We start from the raw sequence: 26,089 nt of genomic DNA on the forward strand, positions 1-26,089 counted from the left end.
TTGCGATGTAAGAAAACAACAAACAATGATCGATTAAAATGCATAAAAGTTCAAACTGTCGTGTAAAGTGAAGGCACCAATTTCTTACTCTCTGCAATGTTACGAAGACACACCTCCTTGGTTAGATTCAATGTCTTTTGTTTTGGTCTCTAATGCGTGTGCTGCCTTCATTTCTCTTTGACGGACATTTGTGTAAGCTGCAGAGCCGAGGAGGACGCAGAAGTTCCCCAACCACCACAGGGCAGTCTTGATGTCTTCAAAGTGGATGACCGCTATGATGGTTTGAACGCAGGCCTTGGCTGTTCCACTGACGTTGTGGGTGAGCGGACTTGTGACTTTGATCTGGAGACCAGAAATGTAGCCGATGGAAAAGCCAAAAAGACCACTGATGGTCATAATGGTCCAAAAATCACTGTCGTACAATTTACTGAAATGGTAAATGGTGGAATATTCTTGCTTGAAAAGCATGATGGGAATGAAAAGTACAGACGCGTTGATGTTGTTGTAGAACATGAGCTTCCATATATTGCCCTCCACCGCTGGTAACACTTTCTTGGTGAAAATGGAATTCAGGGAGACGCAAAGACTCGCGAGGATTCCAAATGCCACACCCAAGTACGAGAGCTCACCTAGGGGTAGAACAGCAGGAGACAGATGAGTATAATAACCAGAAAACGAAAGCCTTTAGTGGTTACGATGGCCAAATGTTATCATAGTGTGGTATTAAGCCATACATGTTAATATTCATGAACTTGTGCAAAGCAAAACAAAGAGGATTATCTATTGGCTAATGCGGAAACATATAAAGGAAGGTATCAGGAATCAGTCATCATGTTGACAAAGTCGGTTTAGTGACATAGTATAACAAGCACCCAATGGACACTATGGTTCCTTGCTTAAAGGAAATAAATGTGTTGTATGTCAGTCATGCCACTAGGATAGTCATGAGATGGGAACCAAAAACCATAAAGGAAGCTAATTCTAATAAATACCTTCCTCACTACCAGAGAGGAAGATATAATCACTGTAATGTAGTTTATGGTTATGACGAAAGCTCAGGAATCCTTTGCAATCGCAAGTGTGTGTGTATGTGACGGCCAGATAGTAAATCCAATATCTCAGAAAAGCACAAGTTGAGTCAATGTCATGCTTGGTAAGTAGATGCCCCATGATGTGTAGATATCTGCTACTGTTTGTGGTTCCCATCTCATGCATATTGATGAGTGGGTGGGCTTAATGTAAAGTTCTTATAATGGCATCTCTTTAACCCTTTGTCTGATTTAGTTCATACTTGGTATGGTGATGTGTTGTTGATGATAGGTACATGGTCATATAATCAAGAAATCAGCCTCATTGTTATTCATGAATGGGCGTGGCTAGAGTGTTATCACAGAGAAACACTAGTAAACATGATATCTCAAGACCAACAAGTTTAATCAATGTCATACTAGATGTGCCCTATTGATTGTATAATATTACATGAATATTAATGAGTGGTCCAGGTTTAACATAAATTTTTTAAAACGTCAATATCTCTTCAACAGTGTGTCCGATTTAGTTCATACTGGGTATGGTGATTTTTTTACATAGTAAGTATATGCTCTTTGCAACAACAACTTTAATTAATATCAATGAGTTGGTGGGTCTTTATTGGAAATAGTCAAAAACAGCTTGTAAACATGATATCTCACCAACCACAAGTTGAATCAATGTCATACATGGTAGACAGATGCCCCATGATTGACACTGGTAGAGGTCAAAAGTAGTCAACATATGTCAAACTCTGAAAACCATTTAAAGATGATAACTCCAAAATTAAAGATGCAATAGATCTGCCAATTCTCAAATGGTATGAATTTCTTTTGGTGAACATAGTTTGGTCAAATTCAGTTCAAGTACAGTTTTCTGAAGGGGCTCTACCAGTCTTTAGCAGAACATAGAGTCATCCAGGAAAGTTAAACAAAAGTTGATATGTAGCATTGCTTTAAGCACTCTCAAACCCTGTTTCACCCTCTGAGCTTCAAAGGTGTCAACATGTTATCTCAAATGGTGGAAAAATTGACTCAAGGTGTCAAGAGATTATCTAAATTGGTCTCAAATTGGCAATTTGTTTTGTGATTTATACCAGATGACTTGTAGGTTGTCAAAATATCTCACAGTGCAACAACCACTGTTGAGTTCACCTGTACATAGGATTTTCTATGTGGTGGTGTGTTTCTGAAGGTGAGGACCTTTTGTTGTGAAAAACATCCTGGGTGAGAATTCATATTTGTGTAATTCAGGGTGCTTAGAACAAAGTGGTACAATACTTTTTTTGTGGTGACATGTTGCACTTACTGTAAACATTACACACAACATGAAATATCTTTTCTACCCAGGGTAAAAGTGGACCTTTGAAAATTTGGGTAACAGTTGTGTACACAACCAATCACACTCCAATCTCAGTCTCTATTATCTTCTTCACTAAACACAGACAATAAACAATAGAATAAAATCAATAGAATAAAATCAAAGAATGAAACCAATCACTATAACAGAAACCAATCACTATAACAGACAATAAATCAGTAGCTGCACAGAAAAAGTCTTGTAGTGTATTTACAGTAGAGAAGACAACAATGCTAACACTCTTTAACACTAACCTGTGTTGCCCTCCTGGTTGACACCAAGAATGAAACCAATCACTATAACAGCACAACAGGCGATGGCAGGCACTGAGGTAGCTTGCTTCAAAACTGTGTATGACAATACCTTATGGTTCAAATGAAAGAAAAAGTGAGTTTAAACAGGGTAGGGAACATGAAAGACTGGTGACATTCATTAAGAAACATTTAGTCAAAACAAATCCCCCATGTTAAACGCTCAAAAATGCCACAATTGTGTTAATTTTTTTTGAATACTGCATTACTATGTGTCAACACTGATCTGTTTCTTATAGATTTGAATTGGACCTGATTCCAAATGTTGTCTTTGGTGTCAAGTTCAAAATGTTGGGCAAGATATTGAGTCTAAACTACCTCAGCTTTAGGCATTGGTACAAAAGCAGAACATCACTTACATATGAAAATGGAAATTCCCATTTGGTACTGTATTCATGAGTACTAGGAGTAGTACAGTATGAGTACAAGGCTCTCTCTATGCATGAGTACTAGTCACTATACTAGATATGCAACTGTACTAGTAAGATGGCATTTATGCATCATTGCATGTAGAATTCCTATTTGGTACTGTATTCATGAGTACTAGGAGTAGTATGAGTACAAGGCTCTCTCTATGCATGAGTACTAGTCACTATACTAGATATATGCAACTATACTAGTAAGATGGCATTTATGCATCATTGCATGTAGAATTCCCATTTGTTACTGTATTCATGAGTACTAGGAGTAGTATGAGTACAAGGCTCTCTCTATGCATGAGTACTAGCCACTATACTAGATATATGCAACTATACTAGTAAGATGGCATTTATGCATCATTGCATGTAGAATTCCCATTTGTTACTGTATTCATGAGTACTAGGAGTAGTATGAGTACAAGGCTCTCTCTATGCATGAGTACTAGTCACTATACTAGATATATGCAACTGTACTAGTAAGATGGCATTTATGCATCATTGCATATAGAATTCCCATTTGTTACTGTATTCATGAGTACTAGGAGTAGTATGAGTACAAGGCTCTCTCTATGCATGAGTACTAGTCACTATACCAGATATATGCAACTATACTAGTAAGATGGCATTTATGCATCATTGCATGTAGAATTCCCATTTGGTACTGTATTCATGAGTACTAGGAGTAGTATGAGTACAAGGCTCTCTCTATGCATGAGTACTAGTCACTATACTAGATATATGCAACTGTACTAGTAAGATGGCATTTATGCATCATTGCATGTAGAATTCCCATTTGTTACTGTATTCATGAGTACTAGGAGTAGTATGAGTACAAGGCTCTCTCTATGCATGAGTACTAGTCACTATACTAGATATATGCAACTGTACTAGTAAGATGGCATTTATGCATCATTGCATATAGAATTCCCATTTGTTACTGTATTCATGAGTACTAGGAGTAGTATGAGTACAAGGCTCTCTCTATGCATGAGTACTAGTCACTATACCAGATATATGCAACTGTACTAGTAAGATGGCATTTATGCATCATTGCATGTAGAATTCCCATTTGGTACTGTATTCATGAGTACTAGGAGTAGTATGAGTACAAGGCTCTCTCTATGCATGAGTACTAGTCACTATACCAGATATATACAACTGTACTAGTAAGATGGCATTTATGCATCATTGCATGTAGAATTCCCATTTGGTACTGTATTCATGAGTACTAGGAGTAGTATGAGTACAAGGCTCTCTCTATGCATGAGTACTAGTCACTATACCAGATATATGCAACTGTACTAGTAAGATGGCATTTATGCATCATTGCATGGAGAATTCCCATTTGGTACTGTATTCATGAGTACTAGGAGTAGTATGAGTACAAGGCTCTCTCTATGCATGAGTACTAGTCACCATACTAGATTTCCAAAATGCCCCAATTGGCTCTGGTACAAATCCACAAGTGAAAAGCTACCAAGTACAGGTGGCTATGCGGATAGAATTTGACTTATACAGACTCACTGCAAGTCTGACTGCCACACATATCTGTACTTATACATGTAGCAATTTGCCCATTCCACATCATATAAAACTGTACTATGAAATACCAGATCAATGTTTTTCCCAGGGATTATTTCGTTATTGGTCTATAAATGTAAGACACTTGATTGAAGCGTTGTAGAATAGAAACAGAAAATAGAATCTAAACTGTAATTAGAGAGTTATTTGTTTTTAAGATGACTTACCACATTGAAAACAGTTGTTAAGGATCGACCAATGTTGTAGAATGCTACCCCTACATACTTTAGGCACAGGTTATTGAAGGTAATCATACCAACAAAAATTATGGACAGAGGCAAAACCTATGAAAAGGAAGGTATATGAAAAGATTAAAATGTGAATATGTTTAAACTGTTAAACAAAAGTACATTTGAGTAAGTAAATGTAACAAACAATTAGAGGCAGTGTAAACTAAATGGCAGCAGTGCAGCTTTGAGAAAATTCCAAAATTAAAAAAAAAGAAAAAAAGAGGGAAATTATATGGTTGTTATCACGTCTTTTAATAATTTTTATTGCGGTGTATTTCTTAAGTAAGCTTCCACCAGACACTGAACAGTGTGTGTCTGTCGTAGCTTACATGGTCTCTCATACAGGCATTGCTGATACTATATAGTATAGTATAGTATAGTATAGTATAGTATAGTATAGTATCAGTTCCCTTATTGCTGAATAGTTAACAACAATGTGCGTGCAAAAACAACTGAGATGTTCTCTAAAGTTCATAAAAAAAAAATTCTGACTTGATGACTAGCTATTTTGCAGATGTTGTTCACTGTTCTATAGTACACACTTACTCCAAAAATCCCAATATTACTTCTCATTTAAGATTTAAGCAGTGCCCATGTTGTCAGGTACATAAATTAAAAAATAAAATAAAAATAAGACAAAAACCCATTAAGTTTGAGACACCTGCAAGTCCAAAAACACTGTACCATGGAACTCTACGGTACAATAATGTTTGTTTAGTATATAAAGGAGTATGGTACAGTTCTGAATGCATACACTAAAGTAATATACAATATCAACCAAGGGGAAATGAAAAGTACACAAGGAACTCCTACAGTCAACAAAAAGACAAAGAGGAAAAACCTGTTGAATGGACACTGGTGATACTGTCAAGATACTTAGAAAAAGTGTTCTTTTATTTGTGCTCACAGCTCCGATTAAAAGGACACGACCTCCTTTTAATTTTTTTATTACTCATAAGGTGAACAATATCCATCAATTTTTGCAGGTGTTTATTGCTTGTGACTGAACCACAAGGCACTAATGTTGAAAGAATATTGTGCCTTTCCATATATACAGCACAGTAGCCCCAGAATATGGAGGTTAATACATAGACCTTCATATTGAGAAAGAACTGCTGGGTCAATACTCCAGGGAACAAAAGCGTATTTACAATCTGGAAATTTGTCCTACAAATGAACTGAGAAAAAAGCGTTCATGTCAGTCAGGCATTAGCAATTGTGCTTATCTTTACCTACAATTTTTCTTTGTTTACACCTACAGTATTGCTAACAACATTAGACAGAAGCAATGCAGTACGTACCGCTATATGGCAGTTTCACAACAGTAGGCCCACATATGCAAATTAATACAAAGTTTCCAGATATTAATCTTTATCACCGAATTTTACAAATACTAAATAATGGTAATGAGACAAATAGCAATGTGTTAAATCTTTGTAACAGACTAACCCTGAATGAATATCTACAATTAATGTATATTAATAATAGTAACTTTGCATACTGAGAGATATATATATATATTATACATGTGCTCTTACAATTAGATCATAGCCAGAAATGGGACACCAAGAGAAGCTCAAAGAGGTATATGAAATAAACGAGCACTAGACCAATCATTAAAGGAATAACAAAGGTAGGGATCAGAAGACAATTTATATTATTCGGTAACCTCAAAACTCTTTAATACTCGGACCACCACGACAGACGCACCACAGCCACAGGTCCGGTTGGAAACATCCCCAGAGCGGGAATGAAATGGATTGCCACCGGTCCCTTGCGTACCTGTGGATGCAGTCTGTTTGGACAAATTACACAACCTACAAGCCAGAAGGAAATGGTCCTCCTTTCCGGCTAGACAAGACAGAGGACAAAGTGCACAATGCAACATGGAAACAGATTTGTAAGGTGCCATCTATCTCCCCAGAGGTAAAAGACAGGCTGAGTATAATTATTCTATTTCTGGCAGACCAGTTCTGGTCAAACCATTGATGAAATCCCAAAGCTGAAAGGATAAAACTAAACCACTGAGCAAAATCAGTGCTCTCTTCTCTTAAAGAACATTAATGCTACTTCTATCGGAAATTTACCGTACTAACTACATCATTCTGCGACAGTGGCTCCACATTGTGTTGTGTTACAACCAAGCACCACCCATAGTAAAACTTAAAAAGATTTTATACGATCGACCACAAATTGGTCATCTTTTAGCCAGGGTACATCAGCAAGTCAACTGGCACTTACCTCTCTGGATATTTTGTAATCAAATTTCAAAGGAGGGAATGTAAAATAGTTCGGTAATAGAGCTCCGAGTGTACTCAGTAACAAGCATATCAGGACGGAACAGAAACATTGGTAGAAGGTTATAAAGATTGGGGCATCAAGCTGAAAAGGAGAGAGAGAGAGAAAAAAAGATCTTTACACAAACAAAGTTTTACAAAAAAATGTTCATAAAAAGGATTGTTAGAACCTTCACACATGTATGACAAGCTCTGTAACAAATTGCTACAGCATTTATTTATTCACGGTACTTACTGTATCACAGACGCACATGAAATTATTTCAAGCCGTCCCCATTTTGAGGGCAGGAGGACTTGAAAGCAATGTTTGACAAAGGTTTAGCTAATTACAGGATAATAGTTTGTTAGCTGACCACGGCACTACATGCTCTTTCAAAAGTACCATTGCCATCACTTTCACGGATGAACAATCGCATGTTCTGAGGTCTGACACACAGTGCAACTACTGTCTTCACCGGTTTATCAGCTCGGCCTACCGGTTTATCAGATTCGCCTACTGGTTTATCAGCTCCGAAACCTGTGCACCATTGGGTCCGAGAGGCAAACTGTACATGTGCCAATGCAATACCCCAATTGCACTCTACTTTTGTTTTAGCAGCTAGTGACTCTTGGTGACTCCTGATTCTCCACAGTCAAAATCAGGTTTCTAGGATATGGCCACATCTAACAACCAAAAGCAAATCACATTCTAAATACTGTAGCTCTAATTTTCCCTTTAATTTTGAGTGAACTTTTTTCTTGTGTGAAGGGTAAAACTTGTTTACTTTAAATACATATTGCACATGCAAAAGCTTATAATGCCGGTCTTCCAATTAACAAGGAATTTTGAAAAGGCATAAATATCATCAAGGTATGAGCCGGGGCACCAATCCCAATTGAAAAGTGAGGGGGACATAATGACTGAACATGGGCAAAACTGAAGGGAGTGCCTTGGTGCAAAGCCTTTATGGGGGTTGGGGTCCAGGGGTTTGCCATGGGGCCCCTGCTGGGTTCTGGGGACAAAGTCCCGGCAGGGGTGGACACACATCTACAAATCTTCAATTTTGCTTCTATTTGATGTGTCATTCATAAATATATTGTAACAGAAGTCACATCTGACATCAATTAAGCAAGAATTATCTATTTAACATCCGGGTTTAACTTAGGACCTTTATCACGATTAACACAATTGAAACTTCAACCAAACAAATGAAACATTCGTAAACTTTGCACACAAGAATATATCATGTTGTTATAAAGATATAACATGCACACATATATGGTATCATAAATACATTTAAAAAGCACTATTGGGTATCTGGGCACGTTTAATTTATACATCAGAAATATAAAAACCTATAAAATGAAGATACCGGGCCCTAGCCTGGGTAGAATCTGTAGGGGAACAGTTGATGAACAACGAGAAACATCATGTATCGTCCAAATGTTACATAGTGCTGCTTTGATGTACACATGTACCAGGGACTTTTTAAAGAAACTTTCGGTGGCTGGGCCATTCCCCAAATGGGACCATCATGAGTTCATGATGTCCAGTGTCCACACCATCATATATTAATGACCCGTGGTTTCATTTAGACTGCTACACTGTTCACGCAGGTTAAATCTTAGGAGCTCTCTACGTTTATTATTATTATAACCAAACCGCAATAGTGCATATACTCGCATACTTCTTTTCTTTTTGAACGGCAGTCCTACAGAACATGCCTAGAATCTTAAGGTTGCACATTACTAACTAATGAAATCAAAAGAAATGATACTGTAAAAATGTCCTCTGTGAGTAGCGCCGGCCAGTCGATTCAGGGTTCTTGGCCTAAGATGTTGTATTGTAATTGGCTAGAGAATGAAGATGTACACAAAATAAATCCAGAGAAGTGATGGTATTTTTAACAGCGATATATTGAAAAGAAAACTTCTTACAGTAAGGTTAAGTGTCTTGTACTGGATATGTGGTACAAACTTGAGGCTAGTACATGGCCCAGAAGCCTACCATCAAGAGTTCCTTCTTTTAAGGAAAAGTCGCCCAGGAAAGAACCTGGGCACGAAACCAAACTACCAAACGACTGATCCGCTCTCAGCCCCAGTCCCCATGCATCGGGACTGTGACTGTGTGATCATCGTTGGGTGTGCATCACCATTCCCCTCGAAAGGGAACAGATACTACACATGATCTTAGCCAAAAGGCCAAGAAGCGATCAAGAGTTTTTCGTCAAGAGTGTTTCGTCCATCAAGAGTGTTTCGTCCAGAGTATAGACTGGTCTGTCCCTCCCAGGTAATGCATTTTATATAAATCCCTTAACAATACGTGGAAATACCACATGTATACAAATGATGAACTTTACCCTTCAACTTAGCTTAAGACATAATACACAAATACTTCAGTGCATTCCTACCATCCCCAAGCAATTGTACTCCTTTACAGAGATTAATGTGATCACATGGGTTTCCCTAGAAAATATCACATGTGTTACATCACAATCCCAGGATAAGCCTGATACCACATGCCGATCCATAGGAACAGCCCCAAAAGCCATAATCTGCCAACAATTACAACTGGTTTATTTAATGCCAGGAGAGATAACCCCTATATAATTTCAAGGGGATTTAAACTACCACAAAGGTTCCACACCGTCCACACAGAACTCCCATTGCTCCACAACTTTTCAGTAACAGCGTTACAATATGATCATTTGGCTAAAACTAACTGAAATAACGCATACTGTCCAGGCATTCATATTATCGTAGGCCTACAGTACTTTGTTTTAGGATGTGGAAATCTCACGGAACAGGGACATAATGAGTAACATTGTTATACAACATGACTAGCAGTTCAGCACCCTGGCTTAGCATCATACCTGTATGTATGTCTCAAAACTCCCATGAAATATAAAATTATTTTAAAAAGACTTAAGTCTATCATGAGTGACATTGCTAACCAAACTGGATGCCCAATATAATTTATATATAGAGTTATATTGCTTGTATGTGATAATACAACATTCGACAAGGTATAAAATATAACATACTGGAAAGGAGATTAGCGAATGCTGCTGGCTTTTATTATCTGGTGGTTTAGCAGATAGCTTCATTGGTGTATAGGCGTGGTTCCTCATTTAATTTATGCTAAAAATGTAATCTGTGATTCTTATTTAAACCCAGTTGAATGTTCTATATTTTGTCTGGGGATTCAAGTTCAAGTTGAGCAGATCAGCAAGAGATAAACGATTATTTATGAGCCTTGGGAGGGGGGGGGGAGACATTTGATATTGTATCCCCCACCATTCAGAAAGTGGGAGGAATGCCCCCGTCCCCCATGATTAATGCCCCTGGGTACCAGCAAAATCAACATAACCTCTGATATTTTTACCAATTTTTCTTTTTTTCTCTCCAAAAACACCAATTTCTGGTAGAGTAAAACTAATGATATCAACATCAAGATGTGGGTATGTACTTGGGCTGTTTTCACTGCAGCTTGCATGTCAAAAAATCAAGCCAGCTGGGTATACTCTACAAGCAAGCTTATTGGTGGATTTGTATCTAGTAGACATGGCAGGGTCTATGCAATATGCTTCTATTACAGTTGTGGCTTCTAAAGGAACAGTTGAAAGAAATATGTACACTGGAAACAGGCAGTTGTTATCTGTATTGATTCTATTGAATATTCAAACTTGACAACACAAGAACTATACTGGCATTCATCCAGAAGGCTCTTGAGGGTATTCCCAAACATTTGTTCATACAGATTGTGTAAAGCTATTTGGTTAAAAATTCTAAGAAATATAAAGAAGCTAGGAACCATTATCTTCCACAACACTCAACTGAAAGGGATCCAATTATTTTTCTTTTCAAATTTACAACCTTTTGTCACAAGTTTCCCCATACACAGTCAGTAAGAAGTTTATTAAAATAACAAGTTATTCCTTCAGACATCCTTTAAATATAATTAATTAAATATCTACTGAACTGTGACAAAAGGTATAGCACTCTATTCTACACTTCACCAGGGCAACGAGCCTTTTCAACAAAGACAGCCGTAACAGTTTATTGTTGAGATATGAAGGTGGCCATCGTTGCCAGAATGTACTGAATCAAAAACCAATATGGAACGCTGTAACATTGCAGGATGTATTCAAGTTCATTAGTAGCGAATAATTGACTCGAAGTGTGTATTGTACATTGTATATCATGCAACATAATAGGTTAATAGTAAGCTTAGATTTCAAACAGTGTGTGACCATAGTGCTGTATACGAACCTTCAAAGTACATACTAAATTGCCATAAGATGTTGTAGCCTATACTTTTTCCTCCCTCTTTCCTATGTACATCGGAAGCTGAAGTATGTGGTTTTGTGGGTAACCTTAGAAACAATATGACTTAACCACATGTGTCTTCCTCCCATTAAACAAGCAGAAAACGAAAACAAATATTAATGACATAGAGTGGGAGATATCATGAAAATGTACTTATTAACATGTACTAACATCACCATACCGGTATGAACCAAAATTTGACATTAAGCCCTTTCCATTTATTAATATATTTATGGAATGGGAACCACAAAAAACATTCTCATCACTGGGCAACTACTGTATCTACCAAGTATGAGCTACATCCGACCTACGTTTGCAAAAATATTGACCTTTTAAGAATTTTATTTTAAGTCCTGCCCACTCATTAATATTCATAAGGATGGGAACCAAAAGCAATAGGCCACATCTACACATAATGGGGCATGCATCTCCCAGGTATGGCGTTGATTCAACTTGTGGTTGTTGAGATATCATGTTTACAATCTAGCCATCACACACACACAAACACCCACACACACTCACCCTAATGCACACACCAGCACGATTACAAAGGTTACTGAGCCTTTGGCATGGTAACAAACAAATTCTAAATGTAGCATCCATGTTAGAATTCTTCCTTGCTATTAAGTAGGCTTGCTAACAGTTAATATCTCTCTGTTTAAAAAAAAATTCACAACATTTCAAATCACCTTCATGAAATATTGCAAGCACTCTCTGCAAAGGAGTGAACAACCTGTTCTAAGGCATGAAGAGTAACTTTGATTAAGTTGAATTGAAAATGGAACAAAAGCTAACATCTAAGTTTTTCACTTCAAGCAAATATATTGACATTTGAAGTTATCCACCGGTGGAATGTTCCACAAGTATGTCACAATGAATTTGAATGATCCAATATCCAGACATAGCTGAACCCTAGCACACCCTCTTGATTTCTTCAAATCAAACTGTCATACTGTAGGAACTTATATAATTAAGTTTCAATATATGGCATTTAAAAGATGTAAAAAGTATGAGATTTCCTCACCTTTAAATCGTCACTGCTTAAAAGATACTTGTTGATAAACACCAGAGAAATCGAGATGACCCTAAAAGAAGGTGAAGTAAAAGGAAAAGGAAATGTAAATGAATCAAATAACAATAAAAAAAGTAAAAAAACGGACAATAGAAATCAGAAATTTAAAATTAATGCTGCTGGAAGGAGATGGTAAAGTCAGATTTTAATATGGAAATTTTGCTTTGTGAATAAAAATTATACAATTCTGACTAAAATAGTATTTATCTTTTCATCAATTACAGGATAGATATATATATAAGTATCAAACAAGATCTGGAAATCTATTGATTAATATTTAACCAAAGGCATCAAACAGAGTTTTGATATACTACTGTACTGTACTGTACATTCATTTCACAAATGTTGATTTTATAGTAAGTTAGGGATGATGCTCATACATATTTATGTAGCACAGTACTTCCTAACATGTTAAATATGAACTGTAGACAGTATGTAGTGTACTCGTGTACACCTCCTGGAAGGCTGGAAGTACAGTACTGCGAACAAAATGCTGTCGTCTCTAAACAAACTTTACAACATAGGAGGATATCAGGGAGCATTAATAACTAATTTGATGACATTTTGACCAAGAACTGCTGTACTTGTGTTGCTTTACTGTAGGTCAAGCAGTGTTGTTGAGAACCAGGTAAGTGCCTGGGCAAAATTATGTCACCATGCTCATCTTTCGGAGCTTTCATCATTCCTGATGTATATATTATTCTTTATCCCATGTCTCAAATTGAACCCATGCCTATGGGAAATACAGTACTTTAGCATGTAGCTGTCCTGACCCTCTCCCAACCCCTCCCACTACCCCTATCTTTTCTGAACTGTAGCTAGGGCTGGCAATACATCTTGAATGATTCAAATGTTTGGCTTTTCCCAAATCCATTTTTCTTTCTAAGCATTTCTCTTACTTGGCAGTTTAATCCACCAATTGTTAGTTTTGCCACATTCAGGAGAATTGAGCTTTGTCTGAGCAGGGATTATAGGAAATATTGTGAACCTCCCTTCTAAATTGTTTCCATCTATTGAAGATTACATTGTCATAAGGGAGATCATAAAATTATCTCAATACAGATACAATTTAGTGTATACATGTGCTGTAACATATATGTTATTGTAACTTAGACATTACATAAAGAAATGGGAAGTTTGAAACTCACCAATAGCATAAAACTACAGCAGCAATTTTAGTGTACATCTGAAGAAGACTGGGTTGCTTCTTAGGCGTTTCATTGGCTAGAGGATCCATATTTATCCCTTCACTTAAAAAAGACTGGTTGAATGAGCCGTTCTGATTCCTTTCAAGGTATTTTTTATAGCTGAAAAGATAAAAAAATAGCACAATTTACAAACAATTACTTTTAAAAGTCAGTGTTTTTGTCTCCCATTTCTAAATAAGAAATCACACAAAGCCTCTTATACATGTCTTGTACAGGTATTAAAACAAAAGTAAAATCAAAAGGCTGTCTTTCATCGTTTATGCACAATCGCTGTTCGACATATTGTACAGTATTGAAGTACCACTTGCCTTGCATGTGAACATTACAATATGTGCACCTTTAAAAAACAATTCTGTTGCCACACATACAGTAGTACTCTGTTACACAGTGTACTGCAGTATTTACATTTTTTTATCGTGATTTTGTTTATTTTATAAACTCAGTGTGTATGCAGGATAATTATCAAGTGGGTTAACTGAAATCAGGCAGTATTACCAACTAAAAATGGAATAACGCAAAAATTATGCTACTGTAACTCAGGTGAGATTTCTGTATAAAATGAACTTAACCATTTAAGAGATACTTATATCCAAAAGTGTCAACAAAGATATGTGATGCATGCTGTAATATTTGCCTAAATTTTCTGTTTTTATTTGAAAGGTTGCAAAAATCAGAACTGCACTGTGAAAATGATGACAGCAAACAGTGAAGATTAAGATTTTCACCAGCCACAGGTCCAGTCATACATTACAGAACCCAAGTTGGGGAAAACAAAAAAAAAACAGCAATCTACACATTGAGCCTTGCTTTAACCATTAATTTGTTTTAAAAGGCACACAATAATCGCAATGTGCTTTGAGAAAAAGCTTTAAAAAAAAAAAAAAAAAAAATGCATACTTTGTAAGACAGTGATGGGTAATACTGTAATTGCTGATTCCATTGCTTGAAAAGTAGAAAAACTAATGTGAACACTTTGCACATATATATGAACCATCTCAAGCAAAGAATTTGCAAATGAGGAGGGAAAATCCTTTTGGCAAATTCCCCTGTCCGAATGCAGGGGAATTTCATTCGGAATATGATTCTTACACTTGAGCTTATGGTTATTTCAGACCTGTTGACATTTAAAAGCAGTTGTATTTCTAGCAATATGACCACTTGCATCGACCAGAGACATGATTTTTCCATGGCTGACCGTCTATAAGCTCTTTTAACAGACTCTTGTCATGTTTGTCAATTCAAATTGTGGGGTTCAGAACATCAGATGCTAGTAAGTATCACAGCTCAGGTTGTTGAAAATAAGTTAAAACTGTACTTTAGCAAAACAGCATTTTTGGCCACACACTAACATAATATTGTTATCAGAAATTTAAATCTTGCATCCCAGGAATGCAAAATCTTCAAAATGTTTTTGTCACAATCAGTAGAAATATGCTTCTGAAAAAAAAATGCTGCTTTATAAAAGTTCCCACAAAAACACAACGCTTTTATTATCATGATCCCAGTTGACACAATGGCAAGCGTGCAGAGATTATGGGTATCAAGAAAATATCAAATAGATGTTAAAATTGACAAAGCAACAACTTAAGCAACAAACTGGATGTTAAATTAAGTTCTGGCTGACATATAATGTATACTCTACACATATTATTGTATGTACACCCGGGCTATATAGTATCTACACAGTTGATACAGTATAAGAATACGCACACTGTGATGCGAATTAAAATCCATGTGTGTACTGTAGTTATAAACAAAAAAACTACTGACCAGTTTCTGCAAAGACTGCCAAAGTATAGTACAAATACTGCTGTTACAAACTGGTCAGTTGAATTAATTGATTTGAGCTACATGAGTAGTTTACACATTAACCGCCAGGGAAACCTACAGTAGCCATTGGTTACAAATGCCTGCCAATGATAGGCTAATTCCCACTAATTCCTGTTCTTATGTACCCTAAACAGTTTCCAGGCTATGCCATATTGTTCATCAGTTGTACAGCACATACAGTACTTCTCCTGTTCTACATACTGTACCACTGGGGAAATTAACCTCAACCCCAGTCTGTTCCGATCCCTATGATATTGCTTAGAAACTTTATTTGAATGTAATGTTGATTCAATCCAGATGCAAAGCATCACTTTACTGCCCTCAGCAATATCTGTACATGAAAGAGCTGATTGCAAATGTTGCACAGAGAGCTGGAACTGAGCCATGTGACCTATGGTTTTAATGCGCATTTGATTTTTGCCAATTGTTCAAATCTCCAAAGCGGAGAGAACAAACATGGGAAATCAACATCTGCTGGAGTGCTGCTCCCTTCCCATTTACAGTTAATTGCTATCTTTTTAAACTCTCCAAACTGACATGTTAGCCTCTTAAGCAATACAATGGCTGCTTCCTATCATCCAGTGTTTCTTGATGAAAATGTGACAACAAGGCTTAACATGAATTTTTGAGTGCACACATATGATGGTAAAACAAACATAGCTACTGAAAATTTGCACAGTAAAAAAGTTACACTACCACTAGTGTGAAACGGGTATGGAAGAATTAGCAAGGGACTCCTAGCCAAAAAAGTCATAGAAGCACTGTTAGCTATTTAAGAAGTCTTGATAGAAGAAATGTTGCTATCACCCAATGAACTTCTCCAACTACTGTAGTAGCTGTGTGTAATATGTAACAAACACCACTAGAATTGAGAAAAGTTTCGGTTCTTTTGAGCAGAAAATAACATTTATGCATCAGTTCAACATTAATGATGTTTTCTGAGATGTTTTTGTTTTGTGGATATGTGATTGTTTAAACTGAAAAAGAAGTTTTCTCATGTCAGACTCAAGCAATTTCATGACCTTGCACCTCTGGCTTACATCTTGCTTCTGGCATGTAGAATTCTGCATTTGTAACAATGCTGACCAACTACAGTATATGTAGACCTCTAAATTGACACTGAAGTTAATCTGCTGAAAGTGTTCAGTTGCTAGCTACCTGCAGGGTGGGAAATAAATGAAGGCCATGACCATCATATTTTTCCAGGATGGCCTTGCTGCCATAAAAAAACACCTATCATCGAAGGCTACAAAGGCTGTCGTGCCCAACGCCCTAATTTGGCCAATGTGCCCATTCCAAGTAGATTCATAAAACCATTCTAAAAACAAACTCATGAAGTCCACGAAAAAATAACTTCCACGAGATAAAGATCAGATAATATCCAAGTATGAGTCATACTTGTTACTCAAACTGTTGGTTTTATTTAATAGCAATCATGCTTTTGTTATCTCTGGTCCAAAGTCATGGAATTCCATGACTTTTATTGGTTGCTAATATTGAATTGAAGCTAATACTTATGTTTCTTTGGCTGTTTAGCAACATGTTTTTGGCCTTGGTGCCCCACTGCCAAATAATATTTGGCCTTAGTGCCCTATTTTATGCCCTTAGTGCCATCCCAAATTGATACATCACAGAGGCCAAATTGCCTTGCCCTGCCCAAGCCTTACTTCCAGTCTTGTATCTGAAGTAAAAATTTAATGTACTTGGATCAATAATCCTTAGAATAACTGTTGCATGGTGTGAACCATGTTCAATGTTTTAAGATTGGTTAATGGTTACTATGGAAAATGGGCCGACAAGGTTCCAAGGCATACATGATAACAATACTTTAACAAGTATTCAATAAAATATTTCTAGTTTAACAAATCATTAAACAATAACGGTCATACTAATTAGCGTCAACAGGCCCATTTCACGACAACTCAAGACAACTCATTGCGCAAGCGCAATAGCATCACGTCATCCGATTCGACGGACGGAGAAAGTTGACAATTTTTACGACAAAAACCTTTTTTCCCCGTGAAAAGTATGTATGCACGATGGTTCCAGTCAGTTTTAAACATGTTTCCAGATACACTCTGATTACAACCATTGTATTTGATGGTATTTTAAACTTGTTGTCTTGAGTTGTCGTGAAATGGGCCTGTTGACGCTAATTAGTACGACCCAACAATAACAATGCAACCAAAAACACATAAACTTTGGCATCAATGTTAGTTTTATTTTTAACATAACATGATTTATTGATCATTTTCTTTCAAATACTTGTGCTTCACCTGGCGGAACTACTTACACTTCAACACTAGGCAAAGGTCTACTGCATTTCTATTCTATGATAGGCAGGAACTGTATCTTACTGTAGTTGAGGCCTAGGGTCTAAGTTACTAATAGTAGTATAGTAAAGGCTTCATAATTGACGTACCCCCGTAATTGACGCACCTTCAATTATTACTAGCAACGATACAGCAGGCCACCTAAACTTTTGCAGTCAAGCAGAATTACATATTTCATGAGTTTGAATCCATTTGAGGTATTTGCTGACCAAATTGTGGTATTTTTTAAGCTTATAACACCCTCCCCTCCAGTTTTGCACGGTTTTTGGCCATTTGGAAATCATACACCCTAAAAATACCCAACATTACCTCAATATGATAACACTACTCTCTGGGACCTGACCTATCTGAGCTTAGAGGCTCAGAGCATAGCAAACAGCATCTAAAGTCAATGGATGCATACTAAGGCCTACACTACAGTTAGCTTGTCAACGAATGTGTCAATTTAGGGGTATGAAAGAACTTGACACGGCAGACATTTTGTGGTCAAATTCTGCTCAATTGTACGGTGCATAAGCACAGAACCTTAAATAATTTGAGATCAGAACATTTCTGAGGAACTACACATATGATAAACACATACAGTTGAGTAATTTGGATTTTTCCTTGATAGATATCGTTGATCAAATCCTTAAGTGCGTCAATTATGAGCCCACCATGCTACGTACCACTACTAGTAGTAGTACTACTGACACTGTACATTAGGCGATAGCCTTTCTAGTAGTAGTAGTAGAAGAGGGTAGCCTAATTCATAAAATGTTACCTTTTTCTGGTTGTAATCAGCACTGGTAAGTAGTGTTTAGAGTCAAATACCATGTTTACTTTGCCCAAAAAATGCGGTAAATTTGCGGTTATGTCCGCTGATTTATATAAACAAATACGTTATTCTACTAAGGAAATCTGTATACGTTCGATAAGCAAGCACGTTCAATGTGAACACATGCCTAGGCCTACAAACGGTACAGTAACCATGAATCTTTACTCGAAAGTCAGTCTACGGAGTACGACCATTATCTTACTATACGTAGAACTCAAACAGACACAGCTGCGCTGATAAAATAGTATGTTAACTTAATTCTTTTGATACTCCATATTTAAAATTATGTACTGTAAGAACGTAACCAACCTGTCATAGGGAGGATGATCTAATTTCCACCTTGGTATTGAGCTTTGTCGCATGTTAAGAGGATATATGCTTAAACTCTGACATTTGTAGCCAATACAGGGCAGTGCCACGAAGTCAATTGCGCAATACCTACGACGTCTCCATGTATTACGTAATGTATATGTTTGTAGTACACGTGAAAGAGGACGGGCAGGCAGTCCTTATTATAAGAACCTCATGAATAAAAAACAAACAAAAAACACCAACTACAAACTATGTAGCAATTCCTACAATGACTGTCTGTCTCCTTGAACCACTGACAGTGTACAAATTTAGTGGGGTAGCCGAGGATATCCATTCAATCAGAATCACAACCATAGGCGTAGGATTTTTTTGGTGAAAATTCGGGCAATATGCTGAGAATTTTTCGGGCACCTACTGGAAGAATAATAATTTGCAGTGTGTTTTTCATTTTTTGGGGGTGAAAATTCGGCAATATGCTGAGAATTTTTCGGGCATCTACTGAAAGCATAATAATTTGCAATGTGTTTTTTCAATTTTTTGGTGAAAATTCGGGCAATATATGCTGAGAATTTTTTCGGGCACCTATACTGAAAGAATAATAATTTGCAGTGTGTTTTTTAATTTTTTTGGGTGAAAATTTGGGCAATATGCTGAGAATTTTTGGGGCACCTACCAGTGGCGGAGCGTCCATACAGTCAGAGGGGGCGGATGCCCCCCTGACAGACTCTAATGGACTACTGGCGCCCTTTTCAGCTTTTTACCACTTTTTACTTATTCGCGAGTATTGACTTTTTTATTGCGCTCTCAAATACCTAATGACATTTGTCACAATTTGTTGGTGCAATTTTCTGACAAATGGCGATGACACCTATTTATTCTTTGTTTATCTGCAAATAAGCAAGGCCCGGAAAGGGCCCGGATAGACTGGAACGGATAGACTGGAACGCCCTCCCACAACACATCAAAGAAATCGAGGACAAGGATAATTTCAAAGAGGCTGTCGCCCAACACTACAGCCAGAAACCAATCACAGCTTAAACAAGTCTGCACCACCCTACTCGTTTTACCCCTTTTAGGGGAGTTGAGTAGTATCACTCCAGATCCAGATCCAGGTCATTTCCGGCGATCTAGGGATCTTTACTCAAAAAATTTCTCTACGCTCCGCGCCAACCTGTGGTGGCGCTCCGCTTAGATAGTGTCGAAAGCACCCCTACAGACCATTCTCTCCCCCCTGACCAATACCCCTAACCCCGCTACTGGCACCTACTGAGAGAAGAAGAATTTGCAATGTGTTTTTCAATGGTTAAAATTATATTATTAGTAATATTAACATTATTGTTGTAAAGACTTCCCCAATAATTATAACAAATATGGAAGGGTAATAAGACGGAAAATGATTTTATGTTATTGGCAGGTGATGTAATAACTGATGAATGCGTACCGGTATATGATATGCACATTAACATGTGGAACGCGCGCGGAACGCGCGAAAAAAATTTGATTATATTTTTCGGGCAAGTCGTTACAGCCCCCCCCCCCAAATCAAATGAGGCTCCTACACCTATGATCACAACCCTCTCAAAAAACTTGAAGTTCTTATGAACATTTCATCCACTATGAACTTCTACAACAGCCTATACCCATACATAAGAACTGAAAAGACTCCCCCACCCCGCTGCCCCCAAGAAACGAAAGCAGAAGAAGAAGAAGAAGAAGATGATGAGGAGCAGGATGATGAGGATGAGAATAATGAAGATGCATGATGATAATGAAGAGGAGGGGTGGGGGGGGGAGGGGATGGAGGAAGAAGAAGAAAAGCACTAAATGTCAAATGTATCAAAAGTACTTCATGAAGGTTCTGAAATTGCAAATTATCTCCTGCAGTAGAGTGACTACGCCGGTACAAACTCCCTGGGTTCAGCCCCCAGGGGCCCGGTATCATGACGACCGACGATAGGCTGAAGACCAATTTTCAAATCAGAAGAAATATTCATTTTATTATTTCTTAAATGCTGTTCAGTATATATCGTTCTAAAAGTTCTCTCCCGATACTCCCCAAGATAGGAATTCTACGAAACCCTGTCCTCAACAGAGAAAGCCTCAGAGTGCCACATCGATCTGGACATTTAGAGATGCCAAATTTCACAAACTTAAGTCCAATTTTTGGGCTTGGATGATCTATGCGGACTCAAATCTGGGACCATTTCTATTACTTCACCGGGCCCAGGTTGCTATAGGTAAACGTCACGGTCTGCATACATCTGGACATTGAGCATTGTTCATAAAAATCATTAAATGTTTCAGTGCTGATACTGCTAGTGGATAACTATACTTTTAATGTGGCAGTATAGCGCTGTTTGAAGTTAAACCTTGAGTGACCATTTATATCTGACATACTAATATCTATCATATTTGGGGATAATAATGCTGTTCATCATACCCGTACGACAAGGGCGGCGGAAGCACTTTTAATCTGGGGGGGGGGGTGGCACCGACATCAAAGGGCACTTTGCAGAAATTCGATTGGACTGATGCAGCCTTATATTTAGTACCCTTTATAACTCTTATTGTATCTTATTTGCGTATATCACTCCATCAACGTCCCCCCCCCCCCCCTCAAGGAAAATATGCATACTAGCACTGCAATATCCAATGTGCAAATTGGGAAACAAGGAACAAGTTTTCTTTTGAGACAAAATGAGGTAAAATCATGCTAGTTGCTAATGTAGGAATCTTCCGAATTAGAGTTTATTCCTTGTTAATATCTTAACAATTTTTTTTTTTCCATTCGAAATAGCTTTGAGATTGACCCACAGAAATTCATTAAAAGTCAGGGGCGTGCCAGGATTTGCAAAGTTTTATGCACGACTATCTGAGCGGAGCGCCACCATCGGTTGGCGCGGAGCGTACCCCAAAAGTTTTGGTTTTACAAACCCCTCAGATGGCCGGAAACGGCCCTTCCCGAGTGTTCATTCTGGTTCCCTGGCCTCTTGCTAACTTGAGACACCTCAATTTTTATGTAGAAAAAAGGGCACATTTTAAACCTGAGGAAAAGTGGGGGGGGGGGGCACGTGCCCCCTGTTCCCCCCGGTTCCGCCGCCCTTGCCGTACGACAACAATTGCGATACTGATTTTTCTTAGAGCAGAGAACCGGTGTTTTAATCGTCTTTCATTCCAAAAGCCAGAGTGCAATGTAAAATGAAAATAAACTAAATAGTTTAACACAAAAGAAAAACCAATTTGCGACCAGACTATTTGAAGTTGTCATTCGCCATTTTATCCTCCCACAGTACCTTTCTTTATTGTAATAATTTATATACTGTAGGTATGACTAATTGTGGACATACAGTAGCTAGACTACAGACATATTTTATTTATTTATATATAACGTCAATAAATAACAGGCGCGATTTAATAATTGGCACCACAGAAAAACGACTTTGGGCAATTAACTTCAATGAAGGAAATAATACACTGGCTAGGTCAAATGAAATAGATACGCTTCAGGTGTATGGCAAATATATGCTACTTCCAGTTGTTTAAACCGCGGAGACTAAATACAAGACTGTCGCTATGTTTATGTATATTTTACACAGAAGTGACGATGCCCGTATACCTGTATAACTATATATAACCGTGTAACTCTGGCTAATCAAATGATACACAGCTCGCGCTCATTCGGTTTAAGTCGACGGCGCTGAGACATGTGAAATGATAAGCTTCTACATTCTATCCCAACTCCAGTATTTAATGCATCAATGTCCGGGCGGGGACCATACCGAGATGATGGGCTCGCAATTTGTAACAAGACACCAAAACAAATTGAACAACTTAAGAAAGAATTATGCAAAGTTTTCTCTAGCAACAAATTTAAACACACGTTTGACTGAGGCTAAAAAGAAAACTGTTGACTTCCATGACATAATGTCAGACCTTAGAAGTGGCATAGCCTATATACAACCCATTCATGAGACAAAACAATGCGCCATTATATGTGCATATAGAGGGCAGCCACCCACCGTCTGTAATAAAGAACATTCCAGGAAGCATCAACAAACGTCTCTACACCATTTCATCAAACGAAGCAATTCAATGAAGCGGCACCAACTTATACCAGGAAGCACTTAAATTAACATGCAGTTTTAAGAATGAAAATCAGAGGAATGTTTCAACTCTTAGCAAATATATTTGGACATTTATGACAGTAACGAACCATACTCCATGAAATGGAAAATCCTTACACACAGTAAACCATACTGTCTATACATCAAGTGAAAAGGTGCAATATTTGTCTTTCTGAAAAATAATTTATGATCCAGTTATGATATATATATATATATATATATATATATATATATATTTATCAGCCTATACATGTTGCCAATTTGTTCACAGATGTCTTTCCGCTAATAACGGAAACACACCTGTAAAATCCTCACGGACTGCACTATATCAACGGGAAACTATAGTGATTCTTCCATAGGTCAACGACTGTCTGCTAATCACCGACAATAAAGAATATGAGACAGGAGGCCTACAAATTGCGTGTTAGCCACTGATTGCAAAATTTAAAGTTACAATATACTTGAGACAATATACTGAACTTAGATAGTGTGAAGATCATGAAGACACGGGAAGGGGACGATAGACGACAAGAATATCATATGGCCGGCAGATAAATTGCCTCAAAGAACCTGTCACTTATAAAGTGAACCTCACTCCTCACTCACAATATCAACCTCACTATCCTCTACGAGCAACCCAAAGATTGACAATTACAAAGTATCTTCAGCAAAGTATCGATAACAAACTCTGAAATATGTCCAAATTTTACATTTCCACCCCCATCCCACTTTTCCAGCTTTCTTTGTTTTGTTTTATACATCATAATCGTAAATACGACTTCGATGTTAGAGGTGTTGCAGAATTCTATTCGTATTTTGAAATAACGTTTATTCGTTCGTTGTTGGAGTTTCCTTTATCAACAATGTCAAATGATGCACCATTTTGTTTAAGATAATCAATGAACACGTTTGTTTTGGAATATTCATGTACCTCGTATATATTAATTAAGGTACCGAAAATATCTTTGCCAGCGTCTCAAAAAAACAACAATAATAGCCTATTTTTGTCTATTAAAAAAGTTATATTGCTAATTAAAACCTGCAGGCGCACTGTTACATTGCATTACAGGCGTCTGCAAAACATGCGTATTATTAAATAATCTTCATGCCATGCAGATCTCGTCATGCTGAAGTGTCGTGCATGTTCGGTAAAAGGCGAGGAGCTCGATGTTCTCATAATCAAGGGCGTAGGAACGGGGGGGGGGGGGGGCTGGGGAGCGCCAGCCCCCCAGTGAAAATATGGTGGGGCGGAAGTATCATTGCGCCCCCCCGCCTCGCAAGTCAGAAAACCCCTTTTTCATTTCCAAATGAGAAAAAAAAAACTCATTTGGAGCACCAAATTGCATCTAAGGCCAGGTGAAAATGCAAAATTATTTACAAAATGGAGTGGGTGTTGAAGTGTGCTATATTGCACCAAATTGCATCTGAGGCCACCTGAAAATGCAAAAAATTTCCAAAGGGGAGGGGGACACCCCTTCCCCTTAGACCCCTCCCCCAGGCCGGCCATCGGTCTTCAGCCCCCCCCCCCCACTCAAAAGTACCTAACTATCGGATCTAACAAATCAGCACAACGAATGTCCTTGCTCCATTATTTGCTGATAATATACATGAGGAAAACTCGAGCATAAAGAAGAAGAACGAACAGGTTAACAACTTAATTTGAAAGCTTTTCAATCTAAAAATTCTTTCAAGCATCGATAGGTCTTGAAAATAAAATCGTTGTAGAGATACATCCATCTCAGTAACACATCCTTGTATAAATCCTGCGACATCCAAACCTTAATAGACTGAGTGACCGTCATTATATTGATCAGCCGGGGGGGGGGGGATCAATTGGGATCTTTTTAGGGAATCCCCTCAATTGTCATGCCACGTCAGTTCACAAAGGTGCAAAAGTTGAAATCGAGGCCCCGATAAAAGGGATGTTCTTTAGGAATACTCCCATGGGAGACAATGTTACAATTATAAAGATGAGTATTTCATACTGTTAGTTGAAAACCCTACCTAAATATCTGTAATGGTTCAATATGCATGAAACAGTGACGTATTACTATTAGAAGCTGTGAAAACTAGAAGAAAAAAAAAGATACCAGAAACTTCAACTTACATTTACTTGAATAAACAACAGTGCCACTTACCTTGGTGAGTTGATTCAAGGTGAAAATTTTCAGTTCTTCAATTCATAAACTTTCACGAAATAAAGTGATGTTAATAAACGGTTGTGAAGGTAATGAAGTGTACCTGTTTTTAAGATTCTGCTTGGAGTCCTCGATATTCAGCAAGCAACAAGTTAAAACAATTTAAGTACAACAGCCACTGCTACTGAAAAAGTTCTAATTGTCCCTGCTTCGATGTGGAAATACTGTAATACCCACGTGTTCAAGTTATAAAGGCATGCAAACTGTCGCACGTAGTACTATAGAGTACCTATTTGGGTGCAGTATCCGTCGCACACGTATAGAAAGAACTGTCGACGAAAATAGAGGGCGTCTTGTTAATATCTCGAAAGGTTACATTGTAGACGACTGCACTTAACTGCACATATCCCTGCGAACAACTACAGGTGTAATGATCGTTTGGTCTCAAATATTCGTCTAATTTACTAAAAACATGGAGGTAAAACAGAACTAATCGAGTCTTCCTCGAAAAGAAACATCAATTAACAAGAGAACATTTAACACGGAACTTTAACGTGGCAGCTTCATTATTCAATGATTCGATACAATCGTTCCAAAACATTTAAATACTCATGATCGATAGGATCACACTTATTTCTTAACATTATTAGGGGAAAATCAAACATGAAGAGTATTTTTCGACTTTTTTCCCCCCAGTCTCCGCTGCTATGCCTGCAATGAT

The 26,089-nt window shown here is 37.6% G+C and overlaps 1 protein-coding gene and 1 pseudogene across 4 annotated transcripts; both read right to left on the minus strand.

The window, feature by feature from the left end:
• On the minus strand, positions 1–25,633 carry LOC139960908 (GDP-fucose transporter 1-like). 4 transcript variants are annotated; one of them, XM_071959602.1, is made up of 7 exons: positions 25,369–25,633; positions 13,755–13,913; positions 12,559–12,619; positions 7,171–7,311; positions 4,867–4,983; positions 2,643–2,751; positions 1–629 (listed from the first exon to the last, which is right to left on the minus strand). In XM_071959602.1, exons 2-7 carry the CDS (start codon positions 13,841–13,843, stop codon positions 100–102), a joined length of 1,047 nt encoding a protein of 348 aa, XP_071815703.1. In that variant the 5' UTR covers positions 13,844–13,913; positions 25,369–25,633; the 3' UTR covers positions 1–99. The 4 variants fall into 4 exon arrangements, with proteins under 4 accessions (XP_071815703.1, XP_071815704.1, XP_071815701.1 ...); XM_071959603.1 differs by having other exon boundaries at positions 25,472–25,631; XM_071959600.1 differs by lacking the exon at positions 25,369–25,633 and adding an exon at positions 19,104–19,289.
• Positions 9,343–9,419, minus strand: LOC139962258 (U2 spliceosomal RNA; annotated as a pseudogene).
• Positions 25,634–26,089: the final 456 nt, after the last annotated feature.

This window comes from Apostichopus japonicus, chromosome 20, assembly GCF_037975245.1.
Source record: "Apostichopus japonicus isolate 1M-3 chromosome 20, ASM3797524v1, whole genome shotgun sequence".
Classification (NCBI taxonomy): Eukaryota; Metazoa; Echinodermata; class Holothuroidea; order Aspidochirotida; family Stichopodidae; genus Apostichopus; species Apostichopus japonicus.

What these genes read in the sequence shown, in the direction of transcription:
- LOC139960908 (XM_071959600.1), bottom strand. Translation starts at nt 19,156, where the DNA reads ATGCGACAAAGCTCAATACCAAGGTGGAAATTAGATCATCCTCCCTAT. An exon ending in ATTACAAAATATCCAGAGAG is followed by an intron (nt 4,984 to 7,170) that starts GTAAGTGCCAGT and finishes TCCTTTTCATAG; the next exon opens with GTTTTGCCTCTGTCCATAAT. An exon ending in CAACCAGGAGGGCAACACAG is followed by an intron (nt 630 to 2,642) that starts GTTAGTGTTAAA and finishes TTCTACCCCTAG; the next exon opens with GTGAGCTCTCGTACTTGGGT.